Source organism: Etheostoma spectabile, chromosome 18 (assembly GCF_008692095.1).
Source record: "Etheostoma spectabile isolate EspeVRDwgs_2016 chromosome 18, UIUC_Espe_1.0, whole genome shotgun sequence".
NCBI lineage: Eukaryota > Metazoa > Chordata > Actinopteri > Perciformes > Percidae > Etheostoma > Etheostoma spectabile.
The window spans coordinates 25,290,077-25,302,606 of record NC_045750.1 but is presented as its reverse complement, the minus strand read 5'-3'; the positions used below and the strand labels follow the sequence as shown (position 1 = coordinate 25,302,606).

The following is a 12,530-nucleotide window of genomic DNA, read 5'->3' as shown; positions in this document are numbered from 1 at the left end:
CTTATCTCATTTTCAGCTTGCAGTGTGTATTGCTCTGCCAGCCAAAGTGGTAATGAATTTGGGGTTTCAGTAGTCTTGCAACAACATAATTCCTCTCTCTCTGCGAGTGGTGGACCTCTGACAGACCCCTGAGCCTGTGTGTTTGTTCAAAGAGAGGAGGGAAACAGAAGATGAAAAGAGGCCATGCTAGTCACCAGGGACGCCTCTCGCCTGCGCATCTCCGCGCTCGACAGCGCCGTTCCTGTGCCCAGCCACTGCAGAAACCTGCTGCAGGAGAGGTTAAACACAACCTCCGCAGTGGGAACCCATGCATGACTATATCTACAGTTACAGTAATGTCTCCATGGCAGCAGGACTAACATGATACACATCCTCTGCTGGAATACGAGCTCTGATTCACTGTGTATTTTGGTGGTCGGATGCTGCCTGATTGATTTCTCTATACACATGCACGGGTATGCCTCTTTGAGCATGTCTCAAAGGATGCAGCACATTGGGTTAGAACACAGCATTGTGCAGGGAAGACCTGCAAATATGATCTGCACATGCTGCATGTAAAAACATGAATTGCTGTGACCCAAACAAACAGGATTCATGTGGTTTTATTCATTATTTCTCGCTCATTATGGGTGATTAAAATGCTGAGGAGCTTGGCGTGAACCTTGGTTCAGTCTTTGGCGACAGCCAGAGGTGTGTGTTAATAATAGATGCATTTCTGGGCAGAGAGAGACAGTGAGACAGAGAGGGAGGGGAGGAGGCAAAGCAGAGGGGAGTTAGATGGAAGGTTTTGTGAAACGAATACGGCGAAGAGGGTGGGAGGCAGAGCGGCAGCGGCGAGGACGAAGAAACAGAGAGGGAGCGAGAGGTGCAGAGAAGAAAGCGAGGCAGCTCAGAGATGGAAAAAGAAGAGAGGGCGCAGGAGGGAGCTGCAGAGTAAGAGAGAATGGGGAGTGAAACAGAACGAGGAGTGCAGGAGACGGAGAAAAGAGCATCCTTTGTAAGCCAGCCATGCAGCCCCTGGCTCTTCAGTAGTCAGTGCACCTTCACAAAGGGGGTGAGAGGGGGGAGGAGGAGGGGGCAGCGGGGGGGGGGGGGGGGGGGTGTGGGGGGGGGGGAGTGTGGGGGACAGACTTCGGCTGGAGGTCTGGCGGCGAGCAGGGTGGAGTGAGCCCTGTGGCCAGAGCAGAACCGCACGCTCTCCTACACACTGCACGGGCCTGACCCGCTTTCCATGTGCTTTCTGGCCTTTGTCTAGTCTCCCCCCCCTCCTCTTTAGTTTACTGTCTTGCATCCTGCTGACTCACTCCTCGCCGTGATTCTGAACAACACCCCCTCCCTGCCCCACCCCCACCCACCCAACCGGCCCACTGGAGAGTTGAACCTGCCAATCTCTCGGAGTCTGATCTGACTTCTCCAAACAGACTGGACGCTCCCTCCAGGCTGGGCTATTGACATGCTGCTCCAGTGCCAACGGGGTGGGTCAAGGTGATTGTCAAAGGACCCACCCCCCCCCCCCCCCCGGCTTAATAGTAGCCTCAATGTTCCGCTGATTAAATCCATTTTATGCTGTCATCGCTAATGGGCTTTTTATTCCTTTGTGACTTTCACTTGGTTCTGACAGGACGAGTCCCTTTACTTAAACCAATATGGTCTCCAGTGGTTCTATTGCCTAATTTCAATGCCAATCATGATGTGGGGATATCACATTGGGTGATGTGTCCAATTTGTGGTCAATTGTCTAATTTAAAGAGATCATTGGGCCTATTTTAACAAACTGAAGAGCCTATTAAAATCACAGAGAGGGGTTATACAGAAGCGTCAATCAAAGAAGACTGCGGTCCTTCAACAAGCATCTTTTCCTCGCAGTGCTGCAACTCAGTGTGTCATTATCTCTGTGCGGCAGTCTTAGTCAGAAACACACACATGAGACATTGTTCCCCTGGCAAGCATCATCCATGGGAGTACATGTAGAGAGAGAGCCTGTGGCCAGATAGACCAAAACACACCACTGATATCCCTCTCAGGGGAGCACACAGAAGGAGGAGGTGGCACAGTGTAAAATATGCACAGGCAATTCCAAAAAGTATGCATTATTGAGAGGAGTAAATGGGTCCAGGATGAACATCATGGCTCATTAATAGTGAATGTGATTACTGTTTCTGGGAAAACAGCAGTCTGGACCAGAGGGGAGCTAATTGAAATGGTCAAATCTAAACTAAAGACTTCCTTGTTTACTCAGCACTAACTGTTACTGTCTAGTCAAACTCATGATTGAACCTGATAACTAACGCTGCCAAGCGATGCGTTAGAGTGTTAATTGCTCGCATTGACAACTACTTCACTTGCACCTGACTTTGCAGATGCCAGGGGTTTAGAAAGGGGGTCATTCATTTTTTATGATCTCAGCTTTTGAGTCAACTGTGCTTCAGTTACCAACAGGATTTTGCCAAAGCCGAGACAGAAAATGAGTGAGCATTTTTGGAAATCCCACTAGAGAGTGGAGGAGTGGGCTGAGTGGAAGTCACTCAGCGGGGGTGCTGACTGAGTGACTTCCACTGTTTGACACGCAGACTTACTAAGTGTCACGTCATCCTCCAGCCAGCCCCCCACCCCCCTTCCCCGAGGGGTTCCCATACTGAACGAACAGATGCTTTCTCCTCTTCCTGTCCTGCCGCCTCCCCTCCTTCAGTTACACATGCTCCAGGGTGATGGACGACAAAGACGCTGGCTGCAGTTTACAGCAGACACACGCACCATTAGGAACCATTTTATGCCCATTTGCCTGATAGCTGCTATCGCTTATAAAAGTGATTTGCTCTCTGTCTCTACGCTGAGCGTCCCCAATGATGGATTTATCATTGATTGCCGGTGTCAGAGACCACTAAGAGAACGGTGCCGCAACCCAGCAGATGTGCCAGGCAGTCAGCTCACTGCTATCTATCAGCTGCTTGTGAAGGGGGGGGGGGGGGGGGCATTTAGCTTCTTTAGGATCCCATTCAATGTGACTTACTAAAAGTGCTTATGCTATCTTGTTATCGCTTCAGGCTTCTAGTAATGGGAGACAGGAGGCTGATGGGAGGTCGTGGGCCACAATTGTTTGCCCCCCCCCCCCCCCCCCCAAGCTCAGAAGCACCAAGTGCTCCCAAACTTTTACTTGTTACTGCATGCATGCCTGCATTTCCCTTGCCCGCTGCTGACAAAATGACACAATTACACACACACACACACACACACACACACACACACACACACAGGGCTTCAGGGCTGTCATAACCAGCTCACACCAGGATGTTTCTTTGTGCATATCTTATTTATTGCTTACAGTGATCTCATCTAAGTGTGCTTGTTAAAGGAGAATTGCAGTCGATTTCAACATGTAACTCTGTTGTTTATAATGTGTAGTGCTGTCAGCAGAGAGATAAATGAAACCAATCAGTGCTGTCTACGCCGAGTTATCCTCCTGCTAGAGTTAGCACCCCACAGGCTTAAACAGGGCAAGTTTTAAACATGTTTTTAGCCTCCAAACATGATCAACATGTCAATAAAAGTGCCTAGCCATGTGCAGTGATTCCTTCTGAGTGAACACAGTGAATCTGACTGCTGGAGATGAGACAGAAAGGCAGAAAAGTTGCGACTAGTGTGGACAGAGGTATGGATTAACAAAACCTTTCTGCCTTTCTGTCTCATCTCCAGCAGTCAGATTCACTGTGTTCACGTGGATGGAATCACTGCACATGGCTAGGCACCGGTAATGACATTTTGAGCATGCTTAAAGGCTAAAAACATATTTAAAACTTGCCCTGTTTGTGCCTGTTGGGTGCTAACTCTAGCAGGAGGATAACTCGGTGTAGACAGCACCGATTGGTTTCATTTGTCTCGCTGCTGACAGCACCATAAATTTAAAAAAAAACAGAGCTACATGTTGAAATCACCTGGAATTCTCCTTTAAGTTGAGATATCAAATCATGGCGTCACATTTAATTTGAATTGCATGCTAATTAGGCGTATAAAGCGTACATAGATGGACAGAAAATAGTGCAGAGGCCCAACAGTTATTGCTCGAGCAGTTGTGGGACACCGCGGCCAGGGGGACGATGACACTGCAAATGAAACTGAGAATGTCAGGTAGCTCTTCATAAACAAGGCTGTAAAGGTCTTTTGATCTAACTGTGACCAGGTTTGTGGCGTAGAACCTGCAGGCGGATCACACCTCCACACGGCCATGCAGTCAGTGATGTGGACTGTACTGTAGATGCATGGCTGTGATCTTTTCAAGAGAGTTCACCTTTAGTGACCGGATGGAGCAAAGCGGGCGACGTGATGAGGATCCTTAAACGAGGCATTAATCAAATAGAGGTTGATTTCTGACTGACGGGGGGAGACTGAGACACATGGGGGGGAGTGGAAGAGAGAGACACTGGTGTAGGCTACAGAGAGAGACAGGCAGAACAGTTACAGTCAGTACTGATAGGACATCTACTACAAAAATGATTTAGCAATGGACAGGCAATACCTGGGGGGTGGTAGTAGCTCAGTCTGTAGGGAGTGGGTTGTGAACCGGAGGGTTGCCGGTTCAAGTCCACATATGGACCAAAGTATGGTGGTGGGCTGGTAGTGGCAGTGCCAGTTCACCTCCTGGGCCTCTTAGGTGCCCTTGAGCAAGGCACCAACCCCTGCCCCAACTGCTCCATGGCCCCCCCCACACACACACACTCTGACATCTCTCCATTTAGTGCATGTATTGGACCTGAGCATGTGTGCAATAACAGAGTGTAAACTGTAATTTCCCCTTTCAGGATAAAAAAAAGTATACGTTATTGTTGTTATTATTAATACAATGTGAGTGACACATTAACTGGTGGACGCAGACAAACCTGTCAACCAAGAGAAGAGACACCAAAAACCAAAAGTAGACACTAAGCAGTACTATGCCACACTGCAGTCTGTATAAAGCCAGAAGAAATAATCTCAACAAAAAAAAACTCAGCTTCCAAGAACTTGACACACTCTCAGACTTCAAAGCACCCTCGTTATAATAAACCATGTTGTAGGGCTGCAACTATTCATTATTTTCATTAGTGATTAATCGGCTGATAATGGTGGAGGACGTTCTCAAAGCCTTTACTGAAGTAAAAGTAGAAATACAACAATGTAAAAGTACTTAATTACAAGTAAACGTCATGCATTTAAAATGGTACTCATGTCAAGGTAAGGAGGTAATATACTTATATGTATATATGTTCTTGTTCTGCAGAAAAATGGCCCATGTGAAGTGATTACTTCTTATATATAACACAATCAGATTGTGAATACTAATGCATTAATAAGCATTTTACTTTAGTTAGTAATTAGCTTGTCATTTAGTCCACTGGTTTCCACCATAGGGGTCAAAAGAAAACAAGATTTGTATTCATTTGTTCAGACCTTTCTGTACTTTTTGCTTTTTTTGTAACATACTAGATGAATTGACATCTTTTGGACTATTAAAACAAAACCATCTGAGAAAGGAGCCCCAAAGAGACACTGCTTATTGCAACTTCTGTCCATCGTATGTCTTTTTTTATGTAAACTCTCAGCTGATATACATCTGTCAGATAAATATAGTGGAGTAACGGTACATTGGAGTCAAAGCATAATGTGGCATTAAATGGATATACTCAAGTAAAGTACCTCAAAATTGTACGTGGATACAGTACTTGTAGAGTTAATGCTCGTTTTATTTACTTTCCATCACTGAAATCAGTTACTTCAAATGTATGTATAAATGTATATAATGTTGTGATGTGAAAAGCATTTGTTGTCTTTTTTACATTCTGAAGGAACATACAGACATCGTAAACCTTGTACAACCTACTTTGGCACCAGTGCTGTTAACTACGGCCATGCCAATGAAGCAAATCAGAGTTTTTACAGCCAGAGAGAGGAGGAAAGATAGAGGAGACAGGTGTATAAAGATAAAGAGGCAGAGAAAAGAGAGAAAGCCAGTCTATATATAGGTAGAGATGGAGAGAAAGGGAGCTGATAAGGGGACCAGAGGTGAAAAACAGGGAGATGAATTGCAACCTATACTGTGCTTTGGTGTGACTATTTGGCTAATAAACACACACAAAAAAAAAAGAAAAGTCTTGACATTTGATGCATTCAAAGTCCGCCTTCAGATGTAAAAACGAGTGTTGCACACGGGTTGAAAATGTGCTGGAGCGATGCTGACAGGAAAGGAGCGATGTGCTCTACGTCTGCTCCTGGTACGTCCTGGTATTCACGGGCTATCTCAGCCTCACTCTCACTCTCTGCTCTGTTACCTTGGCAACATATGTTCTGCATGGAAATAGCATCTCTTGCTGTGCCCACCGCAGAAAAAAAGGGGACTTTAAGATACTTAAACGTGCCTAGAACAGATTTAAGTTACACAACTGCAGATTGGATGGAAGTGAGTTATAGCGTCCTGCATGGCTTAGCATCAAATTGGCTGTGTGATGGAGCATTATGCATAACCGTCATGTTTTTACTATATGCAACCAAGGATGTAGTCAAAGCTATACGGACAGTTCTGTTTGCAGAATGGAGTTGATTCTGCCTTACATAATACGAAGATAGATTTTACAATTTGCCTACGCTGGTGGTTGCCTTGGGATTTATTTACATCTGAATCTGAAATCCAGTCCTTGACAAGAGAAAAATCCTTGCAGATGATATTAAAAAAAAGGAATAATACACCACAAAGGGCTGATGGTTGAGCTGTGATTTCCTGATTTAGGGGTTCAGTGCAGCTGTGAGAAGTGTTGGTATCTCACTGCTGAGGCTGCCTGCTATGCTTCGGTGTGATCCACCTCTGTTTGCCTGGTGCCAGTGAAACCGAGAGAGAGACGAAAACCCAGGCATTGAGATTGTAGGTGAGATCACACTCGGCTGAGAATAAGCTCCGATTTGACCAAAGCGGAGAGCGCAAGAGGCAAAAGGGAACGGCATCCAGGTAAACATGTAGCACAGAATTAGAAATAGGGAAGAAATAAAAAAACAACAACACAAAAGTGCCTTGACTCCTGGGAGGGAGAAGCCATGATGAAATAAGCATCTGAAAGAGAGCAGGTGTCGCAGGCTTGACACACTTCAGCTGCATAACAAGTAGCACATTTACTCTCCCCTGCCTTTGTCAATCAAAACAACCAATCATGTGAATAAATGCTCCCTTAGAAAAAAAAAAAAAAGACAGAGACCCCCATGTGGAATCCTGATGCTTGAATGCCTGAATCAGCCTTAACACACACACACTCTCTTTCTCTCTCTCTCACACACACACAGTCTCAGGTAGAGGAAAAGTGGGCCTTGTTCGGAATTTTAAGCAGGTCTGAGCAGCTTGAGTCTAAAAAAGCCAATGAGAACATCAAAATCAATTGATTTCCTTCCTAAGCAACAACAGCTCCATTTTCTCTGCATCTTGGATCATTGACGTGACAGACAGCGAGTAGAGGTTTTAAAAAAAAAGAAAAGGCTCAAGAGAGACCTCCTCAAACACTCAGAGGCTCAATAACCTAGTGAGAGCTGGTCTGGAGTCTGCAGCGCCGGGCGGGACCAGGATCAGGCCAGAGAGCAGGATCTTAGCAGGACGCTGAGGTAGACAGTTGTGCTAATCCTGCTGCTTGAGCAGAAAAAGGAATGGATTTATTTGTAATTCACAAAAAGTGCAAGTGGAGACTGGAAAAGGGAGGGAGGAAATCCCATTGAGCTGATGCAGCTCTTAGAAAATCTGTTATCCTGTGTCAAATGTGAATGTAGAGGGTGAAATGTTTTTTGTATATATATTTTTCACTCAAAAATAGCCTGTGGTGTGTTTACTGACTGTATGAATTGAGACTATAAGGGTGAAATGGGACAAAACACTTTTCAAAGATGTCCCCTTGGACTCCTTGAAAACTTTAATGTGCATTTTAACAATTTTCTGACTTTTCATAGACCAAACAATGAATTAATTACTTGAGAAAATTACAAATATATTACTCATAATGAAAATAATTGGTAGTTACAGCCCTAGAATTTTGTGATATTGCACGTTTTAGCACATTTAGTACAATGCTGTTGACTGATCATTTCCCACAGCATACAATTGTTTCTAGATTTTCTAGTTCATATTTTCCAATATCTATTGTGCGGTAATTGATGTATTATTGAACAGCCCACAGGCCAGTGTGATAGGACTACCGATACTTTGGGTCCTCTAAGCTAAGAAGCATAAAAGCATAAAAACAATCCACTATAACTGATAGTCCTCTGTTAAATAATTGAAGTAAAAGTTTGAGCAAGTATTTGAAATAAAAGCACTTTATTGTGCAGTAGCTGGCCTGCTGGAGGTGGAGCTATATTTTTCTATAACAACGGAGCATATTTCAGTACTGGATATTAATTCTTTTGATGCAAAATTCTAATCTTAAAACTACTAACAGCTGATAAATAAATGTACACGTAGAGTGTTTGCCTCAGAAATGTAGTGTAGTAGAGGTAAACACAATCCTCGAGTGAAGTATCTCATAATCGTACTCATGCTTAAGTAAATGTACTTAGTTACTTTTCACCACTGATGACATTTTAATGAACTTTGTATGCATACAGGCCAAAGGGAAAAATCTATTTCAAATCATGCAAACATTAAGAATAAATGGCGCTTCTGTGTGCAGGTGACTGGACCTTCTCTTCTGCATACGGGACTGCTGCTATGAAATGTTATGAAAGGCTTCCACATATAGGAAAAATCATATTCAAAACACTACAGTATGCTTTGGAAAAAAAATCTTGGGATTATTTTCCATTATTGGTTGATCTGACAATGGTCTTCTTCATAAAAATAAAGAAAAACACCCATAATGATTTCCAAAATCCCAAGGGATGTCTTTAAATTTCTCATGTTAACAAACCATCGGTCCAAAACCAAAAGATACTCAGCTTACTATCACACATGACAAGGAAAAGGAGCATTTCTGAAGATGGAACTAAAGAATACTTGCTGATTATGCTTGATAATTGACTTTTGCCGATTGCCTTTTTTCATTGACTAATTGATCAACTTATTATTTCAGCTAAACAATATAAAGACAATTGTATAAAAATGGGGTAAAATGTGCCAAAAGAATTTTGCATTTCAAATGCAATCTAAAGTTTAGAGCAGAATTGATAATAAAGAATATGATGAGTTGTCACTGATCCGGACTGTATGTCAGAGGGACTGTGTCCAATAACACATAAGGTCCAAAAGATGCACTTAATACAGACTTTTGTATATTTCAACTGGGTTGAATGAGCCATTTTATTGTGGGCAGTTGAGATACATGGGTGTAAATATCAACAAAGGAAGTTAATGGTTGACGTATGTACATTACATTCTGACAAAGTAAGTGATGGTCTCGCAGTCAATTCAGTGTACGCTCCAGATCCTTCAACTGAGACACGCTGGGAGCAACCGCATATTATTACTCATTCATTTGTGTAAAGACAGGTCATAGAAAATATAAAGCAACTCATGACTAAAAGTTTCATTGGTTAACACTTTAAATCACACCTCTATCTATGTCTACGTAATTTCAATACAGCCATACAATACAAGTATACACGGTTATTTTGTGGTTAGAGAAAAATACAACCGAAGAGGGTATGGAAATACAAACATACAGCCGTTTTTAAACTTCTCATACAAGTGAAACGGGTCACAAGGCCGGGGGCCTGCTTGTATCATATGTACGATCTCATAATGCAGGTGGGGGGGAAAATTTTTTACTAAACATAGCCTGAGACAAGTGTACAATATGCACACTCAAGGAAAATAAGAGCTATGTGAGAAAATAAAAAATACTAATAGATTGCTGCTTCTCTCGTCACTCTGGTAAAAATAAGTCTCTGATGTTTGTCCATGAGTTCCATCTTCTGGCAGCGGAGCGCCACTGGAGAAACACAGGGACTGTGTAGGCCGGGGACTTGGGGACTAGTCGCGGTGTTCCTCATCCAATGTGACAGCAGAAGGAAGGGGACACAGGAAAACTAGCCGAATTTCAGTGTTTTTAAGTCTTTTAATCTGTCAGATTGTTTCCATATAAATCAATAAGTCTTAAGCGTGTCATTCCGTCCTCCAGCGAGGTTTCATGTGGGCCTCCACGATGCTCCTTTCCCGTCGGCGTGGCTTGACGCTGGTGGATGGGCTCTCATTGGTTATTTTTGGCTTTGGCGTGTGTGAGAATGTGAGACTTTAGGTTGGTTGACTGCGCAAACTTCTTATTGCAACCGTCGAAAGGGCAGACGTAGGGCCGGTCTCCAGTGTGGATCCGCACGTGCGTGCGCAGGTTGAAGTCCAGGGAAAACCTTTTCCCGCAGCCTTCAAATGTACACTAAAAAAAAAAAGAACAAAGGGAGTCAGTTTTCACGCTGATCTGACACTATGTCACATCTTTTTAAATTAACCATTCGTTACACACCCCCCACCCCCCTAAACTGCAATTGACCAATCACAGCTTAGCAACGAGGGGCCTGTCAAAAACTTTACGTTACCTGAAAACTTTGTGTATTTTTTCGTTATGGCTTCTCATTTTGAGTCACTATGACCACTACGGTCAGAAACGTGCCAAAATATGAACAATAACATGGCTGTCAACAGGTTTATCTGCTACTGTAGCTACCGACTGTTCCCTTGAAACCATCCAGCAAATAGACGGTACCGTAGGGAGGTTGCCTGAAACCGGTGATTTAACGTCACCACATACAGTTTAACATCAAAACAAAACGCTGAATGAACATTACTAGTAGAGCTGGGCAATACATCGTAATATGAGACTAAATTTTGTCTTAGATTTTGGATTTTGTAACATCGCGATATGGCAATTATTGTCTTTTCCTGGTTTTAAAGTCTGCATTAAAGTAAAGTGATGTTATTTTCTGAACCTACCAGACTGGTGTAACTGTTCTATTATTTACCTTCACCCACTTGGTCATTATATCCACATCACTGATGATTATGTCTCAAAAATCTCATTGAGTAAATATTTTGTAAAAGCACAAGTAGTCACCACTACAATATTAATGTGGTATCGAGGTATTTGGTAAAAAACATATCGATATCCATATCGCCCAGCCCCAATTAATAGCTACGTTAATACAGCGCGTCGGAGGAATACAGCGTCTCCTGCAGCGGGACCGTAACGCTCGCTAACGTTAGCTTCTCGTCTCATCTGAGGTCTAATAAACAGTAAATGCTATTTTCCAATAAACTGTAGCTTCATATTTCACGAGACCCGCGTGAGTGCTGATTCCATGCCGCAGCTTTGGTAGCCGTTTGTCACTTTGCCTAAGATTGAGTGACAAGTAGTTCTCCCCTGCTGTTTACTTGGTTGCCATGACTTAGCGAGTGATGGCGCCCTGTCACTGTTCCAGTTGCTTGGGGAGAGAGAGAGGATGATGGCTGGCTTGAGTTCAGTAGAGCAGACGGCTCTGCAGAGTCGTGTAATTACGACTTTATGACTTTTCATAACCAGCTGAAGGAGCGGCGGCGCGTGCTGTACATAGCGGAAACCCTGCTGTGCGTCTGCCCTATACCATGGCGGGCCGCCATCAACATATCAACGTAGAGGAAACACTGAAGACGACCGTGTTTTTTTAACCATCACAGATTCCAAAGACACATGCGTCCCCACAGTGTGAGAGTTGATGCTATTAGAGTTTAGGCAGCTCTGTCCTGCTCTTTACTGGAGTTGATTAAAGTTTCCATTTCAGCAACAAAAACTTACTTAAAATAACGTTACAACGCTAACGTTAGCTTCATTAGACAGCTAGCTAGCCACGGTTGTCATTTCAGGCGGCAAAATTGACGGTTGTCGGCTAACAAGAACACACCTTGGTTGTGTTACTTCTGTGTGAAATGGAGAAACCATTGTTCCAAATATGACTAAAAACACAGATGGTTTATCGGCCGACATCGTAAACGGCACATGTGCAAGAACAGACAGCCCGAGGGTGTAAACATTTTGTGAGTAATTATGGAAAGTAAGTTCAAATAATGAGAAGGAAATTGAGCATAGTCACAAAGTTTAAGATCATCCAAAGTGTACCAGTCAATGTGAGGGCTGACCTTTGATGTATCCAACACTGTTTTACTGGCATTTGGCACCTGGTGGGTGATGATTTGGAACATGAGCGAGCAGTTGCTTATTATTCCATTCTCGGAATTTGACCTAAAACGGTTGTAAATAACCCAGTGTATGTTTAGCTCTACAGAGGAAATACCCTTGTTTTAAGTGTCTTACTTCCTGTACTGAATAAAGAGGCTTTTATTTTGAAAGTCACCTGCTGGCACCTTAACTAGTTTTCCTGCTGCATGTGATGGAAAAAAGGAGAAACAGTAACACGCACACAATGAAATATATAATGTTTTAGCGCCCCTTCAAAAAGTGAAAAGGTTAATATTTCTCATAATACTGTAAAATTAACACGTTGGTGGTGTTGAACAAATGTAGCTGTTTCTAGGTTTGTTTAACCCTCGTGTTGTCTTCCCGTCA

General features: G+C 43.3%; 1 protein-coding gene across 2 annotated transcripts in view; it reads right to left on the bottom strand.

Moving 5' to 3' along the window:
- Positions 1-9,281: 9,281 nt before the first annotated feature.
- The window catches only part of yy1b (YY1 transcription factor b), a 7,398-nt gene continuing 4,149 nt past the window's right edge, over positions 9,282-12,530 (bottom strand). For both annotated transcript variants that reach the window (XM_032543226.1, XM_032543227.1), the window contains exon 5: positions 9,282-10,370. In XM_032543226.1, coding sequence (XP_032399117.1) covers positions 10,188-10,370 — 183 coding nt within the window. In that variant the 3' untranslated portion in view covers positions 9,282-10,187. The remainder of the gene's footprint in view (positions 10,371-12,530) is intronic.